The following is a 16,781-nucleotide window of genomic DNA, read 5'->3' on the forward strand; positions in this document are numbered from 1 at the left end:
TTCATTCTAGCACCCTGCACCTGTCTCAAACCGTCAGTTCCTCTTTCCTGCCTGGGGTGTCGCACTCTGCTCTGGTGCTTCTAGAACACACTGGTATGTACAACAGTATAGAAAAAATGGTACTTATATGTTAGTTGGGCGCCCACTAAGCTATTTGCTTAGTTTTCCGCGTCCCCTCGCTGCGTTAGCCACACTATATAAAAACAACTCCATTTCGACATGGATAGTGGAGATATGAGCGTACTAACTATAGTGGGCGCCCAACTAACATAAGTACCGAAAAAATATGTTTGAAAGTGAGTGGATTTATCCTTTAACACAATAATATATTTTTTTATTTTTTTTACGGATGGGGTTATAGAATTCATAGTACCCCATCTGCCTACATGCCTGGCACCCACTGCATTGCACACCACTGGGGTTTAATAGGAGCCTGGGATAATCAGAGGACTGTGAATAATATAACCACCTGTATACCTATGTCTTCTAACTGCTGACTTTGTCTTATAACAGTTGGGTTTGAGTTTTGGAAGCAGCTGTGTGCGGAGCATGGCATCAGCCCAGAGGGGATTGTGGAAGAATTTGCAACTGAAGGCACAGATCGGAAGGATGTATTCTTTTATCAGGTGAGAAGGCTGCTCGTGATGACATTAGAGGTGATTCCACCACCCTGCCCCTCTCTTAATGCTAGGTTGACAACCGCACCTTTTTGGTACCTGCAACTTCAATGGGGTCTTTATATGGGAGTTTGCAGCCTTGCAAGTCCACCAAACCCCGCCTTGCGAATGGTGGCCTGGTCGCCACCCATTTGTAAGGGCGATTCGCTTGCAGGACCTGCGAATGGATATTACTCAGTAACATCCATTTGCAGCCTGGGAGAAACTTCCCACATCATTCGATGGTCGGCGACCATCGAATGATGGCGAAGGCACACGCATATAAAAGTGACTCTCAAGTCACTTATATATGCATGGACGCTTGAGCGGAAGTGGGCGGGCAGCTGACATCCGGTGCACCCGCATCCGGTCCCCCCGCACCCGCATCATCGGTCCATTCGCATGAGAATGCCCATGAAACATTGGGCGTTCCCATATGCAAATGGTCCTCTCTGCCACCACACGCCCCTTGGGTGCGTGTACCTGGTGAACACCCTGATCAATGCACAAGCATACGCCCACCATCGATGCCCTTGCGAAGATCCAGGTCCGTGCGAACAGACCAGAAAGAGGGCCTATGTGTTTTCTGCAAATGCCACATTACTAAACTGTATCTATGGGTTTTCTTTTTTACTGGGGGTAGTTTTGTTTTGATGTATATGACAATGCCTAGCCACGTGAGCATCCTCAAAACCTCTGATGGGGATTTAACAGTACTGTTTTATGATTACGTCAATAATATAAAGATGTGTTTGGAAGGAAAACTCAAAATAGAATTTACACTATCAATAATAATTTATATAAATGTGACCTGTTTTACTTTTAAATTGATAGTTTCCACTACAGGTCTGCATGAGATACTCCAGACATGAGGTAATATAGGGCCTGGTTCAGAAAGTTATGTGAATTCCATATTTACAGAATTGTTTGTAGATCTGTGCATGTGCTGAACCTGTACGGTGCCTTTGTCACAGCCTAATTTATATTATTGATTACCAGTTATACTGCACACGCTCTGCAGCGCTTTACAGAGAATATTTGAACAATCACATCAGTCCCTGTCCCAGTGGAGCTTACCTTCTATATTTCCTACCACATGTACATGCCCACGTAGACCATATAAAGTGGTCAATACATTTAAAGATCGAGGTGTGACCTGCACCTATTGCACACTGCCTCTAAAGCTATGGTTATTTGGAGCCACTTATAGCAACACAGATGACCTCCTCCAGTCACAGTTAACATTGACACATTTCCACTTCCAATGTTTTAGGCTGATGATGAGCACTACATCCCTCGAGCAGTTCTGCTGGATCTGGAACCACGAGTTATCCACTCAATATTAAATTCTCCATATGCCAATCTCTACAACCCTGAGAACATATACCTGTCTGAACATGGCGGAGGAGCTGGGAACAACTGGGCTAGTGGCTTCTCACAGGTGAGGAGTGTGCTCCCAATATGTGTCCTCTGACTAGCGTGACCTTCTGTTTCTGTATTATTGTGCGAGGCATTATAGAACTATGATGGTGTAGAATTTCTGCTGTTTCCTTGATAAACTCCTTGTATTAGCTAGGGCTGTTCCTGCTGTATGTTGGAAACTTTCAGGTTGCCAAAGTAAAGGCCCCCATAAGCTAGTCCGATTTGATCCAATCCCAATGGATCGGGATGAGACATCGGCCCAAATTAGATGTGTAAACAGAAGATTATGTTCCTGACCACATAACTGGACCTAAGGATTAAATTGAATCACAACTTAGTTAATTTTTTGGTCTAGGGCCGTGAAAAATATTCTTATACTGTAGAGTGCCGTGATCCAAAATGTTTGGGAACCACTGCATTATTGTATAGCCAGATAAAGGCTTTCATCCTGCTCTGCAATTTCCTGTGTATACCCCTAGGTTCCCTTTTATTTCCACTTTGTCAAGAATAATGTGACTGGCATTGGCACCAAATGGACACCTTTCCCTCCTTCCACAGGTTCTGTACCCAATTATTACTGCCATTGAGCACGTCATACAGGAATTACATGAAGAATTTAGACAATAAATTGGTGCCAGTTACTCTTAAGCATGTAGTCACTCTGTAGAGAAAGAAGTAACTATCAAGAAGCATACAGTGCAGATAAGTCATCTGGAGTAACCTTCACACCTGTTCGTGTCCTACAATTGTTTCTTTGCTGATATTTTATACTAAAGTGAAGTTATATTGATAAATGAATATATTGCATTTTGTAGGGTGAGAAAATTCATGAAGATATATTTGACATCATTGACCGAGAAGCTGATGGCAGCGATAGTCTGGAGGTAAACAGGAATTGCAACTTCCCACCGGAAGGACTGTTTTGTTGCTCACTTTGTACAGGATCAGTGTTTAATGTGGCAATGTGCATTGGTGACCAAATTGCCAGCTAGGTTACTGATCCAGATTGCTTTCACCAACATACACCATTATAATGGGATCAGTGTATTACTAGACATTGTGGTTATTTTGGCAAATACAACATACAGAATATGGGTAGCTTAAAGGTGCATTCAATTATTCACTGTCCTATTTCTCTGTACAGGGATTTGTGCTTTGCCATTCAATTGCTGGTGGAACAGGCTCTGGTTTAGGATCATATCTCCTGGAGAGATTAAATGACAGGTAGGTTCTGGGTTCAGGCACTCTTTTGAATATAGTTAGTGCAATATGAGAACCTGATGCTACAGTATATAGGATTCTATTTACATGGAGGATATACCCCAAATTGATGCTGTGTATACAATAACTGAGATTATTCTGGCGATTTACTAGCATTTAATACACCAGTTCTAGATGAGCAATGGCCTCCTTTTTTCATCCTACAATATACTAACTAAAGAGATATAAGTATAATACATCTCAAAGTCTGTTCTCTGTATTAATCAGGTATCCAAAGAAATTAGTCCAAACGTACTCTGTCTTCCCAAACCAAGACGAGATGAGCGATGTGGTTGTACAGCCTTACAATTCCCTTCTGACGCTGAAAAGACTGACCCAAAATGCTGACTGTGTAGTAAGATGCCCATTCTCTGTTTGTCACTATAGGGCACATTAAGCCATTTCTTCTTGGGCTTCTACAACCTGTTATTTTCCTTCCTAGGTAGTTTTAGATAACACAGCATTGAATAGAATTGCGACAGACCGATTACACATCCAGAACCCGTCCTTCTCTCAGATTAATCAGTTGGTGAGTACTGGCACAAGTTCTCAATAAATTTATCCTATTGAAGTTTAATATAAAGAATGCCAAGTGTTGCACAAAGCCATCGTTTAGTACAAGTAGTCAGATGTTCTGCTTCTTAAGACTCTGATGTTGTATGTTAATTCACTAGCCTTGGCATTTTTAGTTGACCAAACCAAATTATCATGAACCTGAAGCAGAGTTGAATGCATGTTGGCTGTAATTGCATCTTCAGAACTAAATGTTAATTTGAATATATAGCAGAGTTGTATGTATCTTTGTGAGTGGACTGGCCCTATTCGTAGGCTTGGCTTCTGGATGGCTCCACATAGCGCCTCAGTTCTATTAACACGCTCTCTGAGCTTGGTTTATAGCATATCCGTTTTCGCCTCCTCCAAGAGTATGGATTCTGCACATTGAAAAAACTCATACATTCCACTTTGCATCATCCCCATGTGTTTCAAAAAATTTTGTTATGTCCCACGTGGGGTGGCCAATCCCAGGGTCGGCGGGATCCCGGGATTTAGCCCTAAAAACGCCGGGATTTTAATCCCAGGATTGGAGCTTCCAATCCCGGGATTGGCCTGCGCATGCACAAATCTAATGTCGGGCAGCGCTGAGACCAGCTCAGACGCTGCCCGTCTGCTCCCAAACCCCAGCATACTGCTCTGCGACTGCGTGCAGCGTGACCTGATGTCAGAGGTCAAGCTGTGCACCCTGTCTGCAGCTCCATGCCCACCCACCGCCCGGTACCCGAGCCATCACTGCTGCCCGGTTCCTGCACCGCCGTCCGCCTTCAGACCACCGCTGCCCGGCTCCCGCACATCTGCCCGCCTCCAGACCACCCCCACACGGCCCCCAATCAAAGCTGCCGGCCTCTGAACACCACTGCCCGGCTCCCGCACCAATGGCCAGGTGAGTGAGACTGGGTTTGGGGGGGGGGGGACTAAAGTTCGTCATTATATTGACAAACTCAATCCTGGGAATCCCGGGATTAGGCATTTTTTAATCCCGAATCCCGGGATTGAAACAAAAACCCGGGATTGGCATCCCTAGTCCCACGTAAAGAGACGGCAAAGATATAAAAAAAAAAAAATTAAAACCTTTTAATAGTTTGTTTGTGCTTATATAGGTATAGACAGGGGTGGCTCCAGAGGATGGACTGCAGCACAGTTCAATATTCGGTACTTGTTTCCTAGCATGGCGCCTGCAATTTTAATTGTATCCATCGGGTCCTAAAAAATCGCGTCCATCGCATGCAACCAAATCGCATGTGACGCGATCGTTGCGATTTTTAAATTGGAACCAATGTAAAATGGTCCCTGAGACCCGATTTTACATTGGGCCCAATGTTAAATGCCCCCCAGACCCCAATTTTCAATGAACGCCAACCCGAAGCGTGACAAGCGCAGCGGTACGCGTCCTCCGACCTTTTTATACCCCCACTATCCACGTCGACGTGGAGTTGATTTTATATAGTGTGGCGAGCGCAGCGAGCCCGAAGCGTGGTGAGCGCATGCGCATTACTTCACAGGTATTAACAGGTACAACAATGGGGGGGGGGGGGGGGGGGGGGCATTTGTTATGTAAAATACCTATAAGGGTGGGTATACAATGAAAAATCGGGTCCATTGCCCCATTTAACATTGTTTCCTATGTTAAATCGTGATTTATTTATTTTTTTAATTGTCGGGGAAAAGGCTAAAAATAGCCCTGAAATCGTGTCGGTCGCGTATATCGCATACCTTAACTTAACTTAAGGTATGCGATCACCTACGACGGGCGCCGTGCTAGGAAACAAGTACCCAAAGTTCATATAAGGGAGCCACACCGACAGCCACCAACTGCCATTTTAAGATGACTCATTGGCAGTGGGTGTTGCTCCCCTGTTTGAATCCTCTTGAGCCACTTCTGGATGTAGGTTGTTTTTTTTTTTTTTTTTTTTAACAATTTTATGAATTTTGTCAAAACAGGATATTACATGTTACAACATTGTGGTTTCATGTATAAACATTTGCGAAAAAAGCATAACTTTTTGTTTGGTACATGTAGTTCAATTATTGCACAAACATTTGTATCATACATTAAACATCATGAATACATTTCTCTGCATGCCTCTTGTCTTAGTCTCTGTTCAGGAAATAGCAGGAAATAGGGAAGATATCTCAGCAAAGTGCTGCACATTTCAACAAACATCCTGTGTAATACGCATATCTAATTTACTAAATCATGTCGCTCACAATTATCTTACTAACCCTAAAACTTTAACTCCCCTCCTACTTCCAAGACTCAGTGCATGCTAGCCATTAGATAGTGATCTAAGCAGGTACCAGGTGGTGCCTTCAAATATTCTCATGACATGCTTCTGTGCATTTCCCTCCAATGAGCTTAAAAATTTCCATGCAAAATGGGGAAGGTGGCTCTTCTATCAAAGTCAACTGCGTCCGGGCCGATCTAACCTCCTGTACGAAAGGTGGGGTTTAGGTGGTCCAATTCCATAGAATTATTTTTTTTGCAACTGTTACAGTTAGAGCAAGGAATGGGAACAATTCAGTTTTCCATCCATGTATATTCCAATTTCCAACTGGAGAAATTTGCACATAGCATGGCTAGAGGATCTAGGGGTAGATTTATTAAGTGGAGATAAGGGGCATATGCGCTATCCCCATGCGCTAAAGCAGGGGATAGCGCTTCCCCTTATCTATGACACCCGCTGAGCGGGTGACTAGCGTGCGGCGGTGTGGGGCAGGAGGCATAGCGCAGCTACGATATTTCGTAGTGCTTGCCTGCCTCCTGCCTAATTTATGAACGGTCAGCATCGCTGACCGTTCTGCCGCCTGCAGCTATCGACTTCGACAGCTGCAGACGGCGATGCCATATGCCTACAGCAGGGACAGCGCTGTCCCTGATGCTGGCTCTGAGCTGCGCTGGGATCTCGCGTGAGTAGCGAGATCCCGCTCATGCGCAGTCCAGCCGGCCGGGGAGAAGCAGACAGCGCGTCAGTGTTAAATGACGCGCTGTCAGCTTGAGGGGACATCGCCGGAGGGGGGAGTTAGCGCTCCCCCACTCCGGCGGCAAGATCTTAGTAGATCTTGTCGGTGTCCCCTCCTGCTTCGCCTCGCTAATGAGGCGAAGCAGGAACTGTTATAGCGGCGCGATAGGCGCCGCTATAATAAATCTACCCCCTAGTGAGGCGAACCCCACTTGTGGTGTTTATAAACATCATTACCTTGTACCGAAACTTCCTGATTTTCCCACAATCCCACGTGATGGAAAAATGTAGTGTTAGACCCCTTACATTTTAAAAGTATACCTCTCTCCCCTGTAACAAAATATTTCCTCTGAGCTTGCGAGATATACGCTCTGTGCAGTGTTATAATATGCACCTCTTGCAACATAGCGCAATGCAATACTTTTAAAGTTTTTTTTTCCATGTGTTTATGTAACCTCTCCACCGAGGTCACACTTGGGATGTCCGCTTGCCATTTGGGTATCATTGCAGTCCAAACTGCTTCTGGATTAGACGAAGAATGTCAGCATGCAAGTATCTCAATCTAAAGGGCCCAGTGGTACTCGGACAAAACACCTGTTGCAACACATCCTGCTTCCCAGGGTCCAACATGGGGCCCCGCTTTGATTGTATAAAGTGTCTGACCTGGAGATACATAAAGAAGTCCCTGTTGGGTAGGGAATATTTGACTGGCAAGTCATGAAAAGAGAGTAATTGACCCCCCAGGGTCAAACACATCTTTGACTGCCATAATTCCCTGTTTCTTCCACCTGTCGTAACCTAGTTCCGACAATCCAGGGGCGAAGTCAGGGTTTCCCCACAAAGTATCATACTTGATGATCTGGTAATCACGACCCAGCCTCTTATTAATGCTTATCCACACAGAATATGTATCTATGAATAGGATATTATTCCGAACCTGCTGCGGCAATTTAGCTCGTGGAACGTGGAGTAGGCCTGCCAGAGAGAATGGCTTCACTAAATCTCCCTCCAGAGACTTATGTGTATAAGAATTAGTGTATTGGAGCCAGTCTAGGATATCTGGATGTAGATTTATTGGTATGCATTTGTATGGACTGTTGGGAGACTTGACTTTGGCAGGTATTCAATGCTGTTTACGAGTGGTGACAGCGAGCAGGGCTTCCTGCTCGCTGTCACCACTCACACTGACAGTATTCAACACACCCTCCGCATACGCTAATTCCCCCTCGCTCCGTTTTTTGAGCGAGGGAGAATTGGCGGATGCGGCTCCAGAAGCAGCGATACTCGATGCTAAAAACAGCGAGTTTTCTGCAGTAGCTGCGGGTCTCGCTGTTTTTGGGGATTCTCGCCGTCCTGTGACGGTGAGGATTTCCCCAGAATGTTGAATAGAGCGAGCGGCCGGCGCGGGGGTTAAACAGAGAGGATCGCTGGTTTTCTGCAATCCTCGCTGTTTAACCCCCTCGCCGGCCGCTTGCTGCAGCATTGAATACCCCCCACTGTCTGCTGCCTGGTTTCTGTGAGCAATGTTGTTGGTCTTATGAGGTTTTTGTCGTTGTTGGTGTTTTTTTTTTTTAATGCCTGCACAAAACAATATCATGTTGATTCTTTCCTTAATAAAGTTATCGTAGGTAATGTCCTAAAGCAATGGTAGCATAATTGCAGTCCCTTATAATACTTGTATATATGTCAGTGAGTAAGCAGGTATTTGCCAGCTGCCATAGTAATATGTAGGACACCTGAGTGGATGTTGTATAAGTAGAAAGGTGTGAAGTGGTGCAGCGTTACACACTGTGCTACAAGGAAAGCATGTGGGAGATTGAAACTGACAGCTATTCACTAACTCCCAGCTGTTAGTGCTTCTAATAATGGAATTGGCAGCAATGTCATTATGTGTATCACAAAATGAACAGGGCTGGTACTTGTTGTCACGAATAAAAGCCCCTCATACAAATGCTATGATGAACAAGATGACCTTAACCCTTTGAGTGCCAATGCTGCTGTCAGCTGAAAATGCCAGGGCCGTAGTTGAGGAATATAAATCACTTTAGTTATTGCCGGAAAATGATCTTAAGTCAATTAATTTAAGTTTTGTTAAACATTGCGCCAAAAAAAGAACAGTCGCTGTTAGCGAGGCTGGCATTTTTAGTGTCTCCCACGGCAATGTTTTCACTCCAAGGGTTGAAGATTAATCTGACCTCTGTTTTGTCTGCTTGCTTTGCAAGAATATCCATGCACACTGAGACTGGATCCATTGATGGGATTGTTATAAGTGGACAGTTGCCAGGAGGGTTCCTTTTATTAGATATGGGGGGAATAAATGGACCTAAGTAGTGAGTTCCAGAGAAACAAGGTTGGGCTTTCATTAATATAACATTTTAAATCTCTGCGAATTAGCTTATATTTTCTTGCTACCTACAAGCACATGTCATTGTGACTGCAGGTACACTCAAACAACTTGATAACTTCTCTAGGCTGTTCGTCATATGAAAAGGAGTCTGAGGTTGCATTTGTTCTCATACCTTCCAATCTGTTATTTAACTATTCTGATGTTATACAGGTGTCCACCATCATGTCTGCCAGTACTACCACACTCCGCTACCCAGGTTACATGAACAATGATTTGATTGGTCTTATTGCTTCCCTCATCCCAACGCCACGTTTGCATTTCCTTATGACTGGATACACACCATTGACTACAGACCAGTCGGTAAGAAAAATGATGAATCAACGGATGTCTGTCTACAAGTGTGTTGCTCCTTACAAGATAATACAAAGCTTAGTGTATTTCTAAGATGTGCTTTTGTTTTCTAGAACATGTAATATATATATATATATATATATATATATATATATATATATATATATATATATATATATATATATATATATATATATTATTACCTAGTGAAGTTTAAAAGGATATTTGGTTTTCACTTAGTAAAACACATGGTTTGTGGGGGTATTCTGATAGAAATGGCGATATATTGTCACATTTTGGTATTTGGTAGCCCTACAGTATATAGAAAGCCACTTTCACTGTTGTACTCTGACCTAACTTCTTCTCCAGAAGCTAGTGTGTCTGTAACTCCAATGTAAACTGTAAATAATAATGTCTGTTTTAGCTAGCCCGATCAAATACTCAGACCTGCAAACAGAGGAAATCCCTAGTGACATCACTGGTGTTTCCTGCAACAGTGCAATAGCCCACTGGTTCTTTGACATTATTCTAGCCATTTAATATTTGTGAAAATAGGACCAGCAAAATTCTGCTCACTACACTTTTGTGGACAGCCGTTATATTGCATTAGGAAGCTGAAGATGTTATTTTTTTAGCGTTTATTATATTTGTACTGACAAGAAAATTACTTTTTATTTTATAGTTCTATAATAAGATCTATTTATCCTGCAATAAACAGTAAGATCATAGGGGTAGATGTATGAAACACTAGTAAGGGAGGAGAAGTGATAAAGAGCCTGGTACTTTATCACCGGCCAATCGGCTTTAGGGTTTAAAAAGGGACAGCTTGGATCTGATTGGCCGGTGATAAAGTACCAGGAACTCTATCACTTCTCCCTTATCACTGCTTCTTACATCTACCCCATAGTTCTGTAATGAACATCTCCTGAATCCCTTTGCATTTACAGAATAGTTTGCACACCATAGGCAAGCTCTGGACTATGGGCCTAAGGGGATGATTTGAGTTCATTTGCAAAGCACATTTTGTTTGTTAATGAACAAAACCATGTTCCCTGCAGGTGGGACTGATATAACAAGATCAGAGAGAGTTACTGTAGATTTGGATGGGGTGTGCACTTCAAACTGCTAACTATATATTGCAGTGTAAAAATAAAGCAGCCAGTATTTACCCTGCACAGAATCACAATAACCCACCCAAATCTAACTCTCTCTGCACATGTTACATCTGCCCCCTGCAGTGCACATGGTTTTGTTCATAAGCAAGCCAAATGTGCTTTGCACATTAACTTGAATCAGGCCTTAAATCAGAACTGATTGCAGAACACATTTTATTTACAAATGGACAAAACCATAGCTTCATCTGGGGGCTGCCTGCAAGCGCTGCCTCATCCATAGTGTGAATGGGACCTGGGTTGCTCGACCCGGGGTTACTCATTCTGCACAGCAACCAGGGTCACCAGCGATGTTGAGCCCTGATCATTGCCAGGGTTAAATGCCAGATTGTTTGTTTGACCCAGGAAACATGGCTGTGGTGCTTTCAGACTGCAGTATCAACCCGGGTTAACACGGCAATAACCCAGGTTGATGTAGTGGTCTGAAAGGGGTATTAGAATGGCTGAGGTGTGTTCAAACTGAATTCTAATTTGGAGTGTAATAATAAAGCAGCCAATATTTACCCTGAATAGAAACACAATACCCCATATGGGGTGCACCTAGTTTTGTCTATTTTGCAAACAAATTAGTCCTGTGATCAGCGCTGCATTAGGCCCACAATGTGCTGTGCGATCAGCTCTGAATTAGGCCCTTTATGTGCAGCCCCCACTAACATAGGGTATGTGTCCTATTAATAGAACCATATATAATTCATATTAGTCCAACTGCTGATACTTTCTGCAAATGTCTGTAGCAATACACCATTGAATCCATATTTTACTCCCTGCAATCATTAAGGATGTTCCTAGGAGAAGCAGATCTAAAAGCCTAATGGATTATAAGCGGGTACTTCTGTGTGCGACTATCAATTTCTGCTCTGACTGACCTTTCAATCTATCAATTTTTGCTAAATTTCCTGTGTGCTCTGTTCAGACTTACAAAGTTTACTGCAAATTAGGGAATATTTCCTATATATATTTTTCAATGAAAAAACAATACCAATTCTACAAATTTTATATATTATATATTTTTTAATTTAGGTTTCCTGCAATCCATATAAGCACGACTTGTGGTGCCAATATTTTTCAGCTTCTCATATGTAACACTAGTTGCACTTTGAGAAGTGGTCAGGGGTATTCATGTCAGTTTAGTACTTTGCAAAGTTTCAAAGCTATATAGAGGGCACCTACACTGGGCATGTTGTGAGATTTGCTGTTTAATAACACTAAGCTGCAAATGATTATTTTGGTTTGAAATTTGTGCATGTTCTTCCCATTATTCATCTGCAGAGCAGTGTACACTGAGGCTGGTAGCAGCATCATCTCACTGCATTTAATATAATGATCCTTTTCATTGTCATTGGAGAGGACCGTTGCTTGGCTTCCTTTATTTGATGAGGAGGGGGAAGAGGAATACCTAAATACTTTGTGCCTAGTGATCAGTTACATTTTGCTATATGATATCTACAGTCATGGTACAGTGGGGGTATGGATCAAAGGATAGACCTTGTGTAGGTCAGCATGGGCAGAAGATCAACATGGAAAAAGGTTCACATGAGTTCTTCCAGTTATTTTTTGTGTCGGTGTCGACACGCTTGCCTTACTACAGGCCAGGTGCTCGGCACACTTTACCATTTCCAGTCAGTGTGCATGGATGTTAAAGTAGAAAATGTCCGATATTTTTTTTTTTTTTTTTATATAAATAACTCATGTTGGCCTATCATCCAGATTCCGGTACAGTCCATATTGTTTTCTCTTGGATTTGTTATTATATCATAGACTCTGCCAGAGATTATAATGAGTCCCTGTCTCTAGGTGGCCAGTGTGCGGAAAACCACAGTGCTGGACGTCATGAGGAGGTTGCTGCAGCCCAAGAATGTTATGGTGTCCACTGGGAGAGACCGCCAAACAAATCATTGCTACATAGCAATACTGAACATTATCCAGGGAGAGGTGGATCCTACTCAAGTAAGTGGAGGGTAGAACATTAATAGTGAGTGACTATTAGAATAGCAGGGTAAAATGTGGAGCTGCGATAGGGAAGCAAAAAAGTAATGGCTTAGGTTTTAAGACCTAATAGAGACTGTGATTGTTTTGGGGTGGATACTGAGAAGCCATTATTGTAGGTCCAAAGTTGGAGGAGGTTGGAACTAATCCACAAAGTAACATTTGTAGTTTAATAAAAGTAGCTTTTGTTTCTCGGAACATGCTTTTAAGTTTAGACGCAAACAAAGCATTTGATATGGTCATGTGGCCTCATTTTATTTTTTTGTCCTGGAAAGGAGGAGAATTGATTCAGATTTTCGAGCTTTTATTCACTCTATTTATAGCCTCTTTATTAATTAATGGCTCTAGAGGGCCCCGTTTCTACCTAGAAAACTGTCCCATATCACCACTCCTATTTAACATCGCGTTTGACCCTATTCTGCGTACACTATATAATTGATCAGACTTTAAAGGCATAAAAATAGGCACACAAGAACTAAAATTATCAGCCTTTGCCGATGTTGTTCTTTATATAGCCGATTCTGGGAATACTTTACCCTAAATCTTAGATAAATTAGTATCTTTTGAATCTACAGTATAACTGGATTTAGCATAAATATGGATACATCTAACACAATGCTTCTATAGGGCTCTACAAACCCCCCTTCATGGGCGTGCCAACTCACATTAAAATGGCAGACCTCACCCATTTCATATCCCACTAATCTATATACCCTTAATGTGACTCATCCTATTTAGGGAGAGCTAATTTATTAAAAATGGTAGCAATCCCAAGGCTGCTCTATCCTTTGCAAATACTCCCAGTATTAACAAAAAGACACCCAACACATCGCAATGCTTTTTTGCAAATTTATTTGGCAAAAAGGACGCACACGTATCGCTATGAGAAAGCTTATGCAACCAATATTTAATTGAGGCATCAATTTTTTTTAGACATAACTACATACAATCACGCAGCCCTCTTTAGACATTTACGTGACTGGATACATACTAGTTCTATTTATACTAACACATTGTTGGATCAGGGATTTCTGGGTAATATTAGTTTGATCGGCTTTTTGCACCAACATGACCAGGAAATACCCAAGAATTTGAAACCTAATTCTCTTTTATGGTCTACCAGAAAGATTTGGCACATATTGTGACACTCAGCTGGTCTGAACCAATATCACTCTTTAATTTTACCCATTTCAAATAACCCCGCATTTTTGGACGGCTTGGCTGCTCACCCTTTCTTCTCAGCCTGTAAGTTATCAGGAATCCCTTCTATTGGTTCATTGGTTATGAGGGAGGAGAAAAGTCAACGCTTTTCTGAATTGATCTGCCCAATATTCCATGATTAGTCCATATCCCTTAGCATTCTTACAGGTCAGGTTTCATGTATCACATGTCCTTTGTCACTTCTCAGACGCCTACTGGAATAATACTTTAGATACTATGCTGTCTTATCCAGTCCCAACCTCTAAAGCTATATCTATACATTATACTTATTTAGGACAAATTATTGATCATACTACAATAAAAGGGGGGAATGTCTACATGGCTAAACCACTTTCCCTCACTGGATATACTACAATTACAAAAAGGTCTTCTTTACTCCCGACGGACTCTCAAAGCTAGTATGTACACGCAACTCTTTCTTAATATTTACCATTATTCCTACCTATCCCCCCTTAGACGCTTTCCTATAGTAACTTCTAATACACATACCTGTCCGAAATGCCAAATGGAAAATGCAGACAATTACCACTGTCTGTGGGCCTGCCCAATAATCCGCTACTTCTGGCTTCTTCTAAAACGTTACGCGGAAACTAAATTAATTACACATGTCCACTTTACCCCAGAATGGGCGATATTGGGCATCTTTGACCCAAACCTTCGTATGACGAAAGAAAGTAATAAAACCTTTACTGGCTTTGAGTGCTGCGGGCAAAAAGACCATCCTCCCAAGGTTGCATCAATCCCACCCCCACCATTCCCCTTATTTCTAATTAAACTTCACTTCTTATTTAGAATGGACTGGATAGAGGCTATTGTTGATAGAAACAAATATGTAGAATTTTTTTATATTTTTTTCATTTATACCCACTCTTCCTCTCAAAACAAGGAAAATGATACATGCTAGCTTAAAGACGACTACATAGTACCTCACTAGAATGGCTGCTCAGGACCCTACTGTCCCCCAATCGACTAAATATTTAAATGCATCATTATAGATCCTTCATTGATGTTTAAAAAAAAAAAAAAAACTAAAGAATGACAGTTGAACATACCACATTGGACAATTGTAATCTGTCATGATATGTTTATTAAATCTCATGCAATATATAAAAAACTGTATGTTCAATAATATATATGCAATGTCGCAATAAAACATTTTGTTTAAAAAAAAAAAGTAGCTTTTGTTCATATGAGCACCTTTTTTTGTTTTTGCATTAATGCTATTACCTTATGTTTTATTTAGGCTTTGACACTGTCTATGGGTTATCTTGCTAATATTCCCAGAAATATGGCTTCCAGTCATTTAATCTGTTGATTGGTCTAGACATGATCTCAGTATTTATGAATGAACTTGTCTCACAATGCCTGCATTGTCACTGGCTTTCGGTATCCCATTAGCCATCTCACTAGAATCTACTAATCTGTTTTGTTTTGGGACAGATTTGCCATGCACTGTGTAAAATAAGTGTAAATACATGGCATGCTGTCATGGACTGCACAGTACAGTATATCTTACAAACAAAAAAACCCCATGAGACCATGCTGCTGTGTTTTGCAGGCACGGCAGCACAGTTTCGCTGGTCTTTGGAATTTGTAGTGAGATGGACAGTTGCCTATTTACCTCTGCAGCTGTGTCTTTACGCCTGTATACAGGTGCTGGATGTGTATGCCTTACATTTTATAAATACTGATGATACTGGTTCCAATCCATTCCTTACTTATGTTCTTTTCAAGGTGCACAAGAGTTTGCAGAGAATCCGAGAACGGAAGTTAGCCAATTTTATTCCATGGGGCCCTGCTAGCATTCAAGTGGCCCTTTCAAGGAAGTCCCCGTATCTTCCATCCGCACACCGTGTCAGTGGACTAATGATGGCCAATCATACCAACATTTCATCTGTAAGTGTGTAGTAGTTCTTGTGCTTGATATGTTGTGTTTTTTTTTTTTTTTTAAATGCAGAAAATAATTTTGCAACTAAAATCTATTAGACTGTAAGTATTATAGATTATTATTGTAAATCTGTGTAAAAACAATGTTGCTAGACATATAGGGCATTATCTAATTAGCTGCAGTAATTTAATGGATTTGGTGAAGGCTATCCAATTAATCCTGATACCTGGCACTTACTGGGGATTATGCTTCGAGTGCATCAGCAATGCAAAGCTTAATCCCTGATAACCAGCCCAAAGAACCTCGATAATGCGTGGATTGGGAATTTATCCCGGATCCAATGTGTTTTCACCAGAAAACAGGAAAAAAATTTCGGCCAAAGAAGAAGGTGTTATAATTGGATATCCCGATTTTAATGACCTTTGGGATAAAATCGCGAAAATAGCCCATCTTTTTCGGCCGAAAAAGTAGCTTTGCTAATTGTATATCCCCCTATAATAAGTTAATTTTAAGTTTGTAGAGAAGATTGAGGGTCCAGTTACAATCCATTTTATATCTAGACTAGTCACCAGCCCGTCAGTGATGTCCCTGCTGGGACCTGGGGTTCTGCCATATTGAGGTGTTTAGGCAGAAGGGCAGTGGGGTGTATATGATATCATCTGTATTTTGTGTTGACCCTATGACTTTGTTCTACACATATCATATGACAATTAGGCACATCAGTATGGCTGACACAACAGGACTTTTTCTCTACGGAGTAGTATTGTGTACCTTAATATTATTTTATCTATGACTTATCACTTTGAATGTCTACGTCTTTTCTTTTTCTTTCCCCCTATTTTAACATTCAACCTAATGACCATCAACCTCATGTCCATGTCAACCTTTTTGTTGACATGGACTGCCAACATTTATATCTTCAATACTTTAACTTGCCACATTGACACGGTCAACCTTTTATTT

At 41.7% G+C, this 16,781-nt stretch overlaps 1 protein-coding gene across 1 annotated transcript in view; it reads left to right on the forward strand.

Moving 5' to 3' along the window:
• The window catches only part of TUBG1 (tubulin gamma 1), a 28,338-nt gene that overhangs the window by 3,539 nt on the left and 8,018 nt on the right, over window positions 1–16,781 (forward strand). The window contains exons 2-10 of the mRNA XM_083147509.1: window positions 514–626; window positions 1,930–2,097; window positions 2,894–2,962; window positions 3,223–3,302; window positions 3,567–3,693; window positions 3,781–3,867; window positions 9,411–9,560; window positions 12,518–12,670; window positions 15,665–15,826. Of these exons, the coding sequence (XP_083003635.1) occupies window positions 514–626; window positions 1,930–2,097; window positions 2,894–2,962; window positions 3,223–3,302; window positions 3,567–3,693; window positions 3,781–3,867; window positions 9,411–9,560; window positions 12,518–12,670; window positions 15,665–15,826 (1,109 nt within the window). The remainder of the gene's footprint in view (window positions 1–513; window positions 627–1,929; window positions 2,098–2,893; window positions 2,963–3,222; window positions 3,303–3,566; window positions 3,694–3,780; window positions 3,868–9,410; window positions 9,561–12,517; window positions 12,671–15,664; window positions 15,827–16,781) is intronic.

This window comes from Crinia signifera, chromosome 6 (genome assembly GCF_055691185.1).
Source record: "Crinia signifera chromosome 6, ASM5569118v1, whole genome shotgun sequence".
Taxonomy (NCBI): domain Eukaryota; kingdom Metazoa; phylum Chordata; class Amphibia; order Anura; family Myobatrachidae; genus Crinia; species Crinia signifera.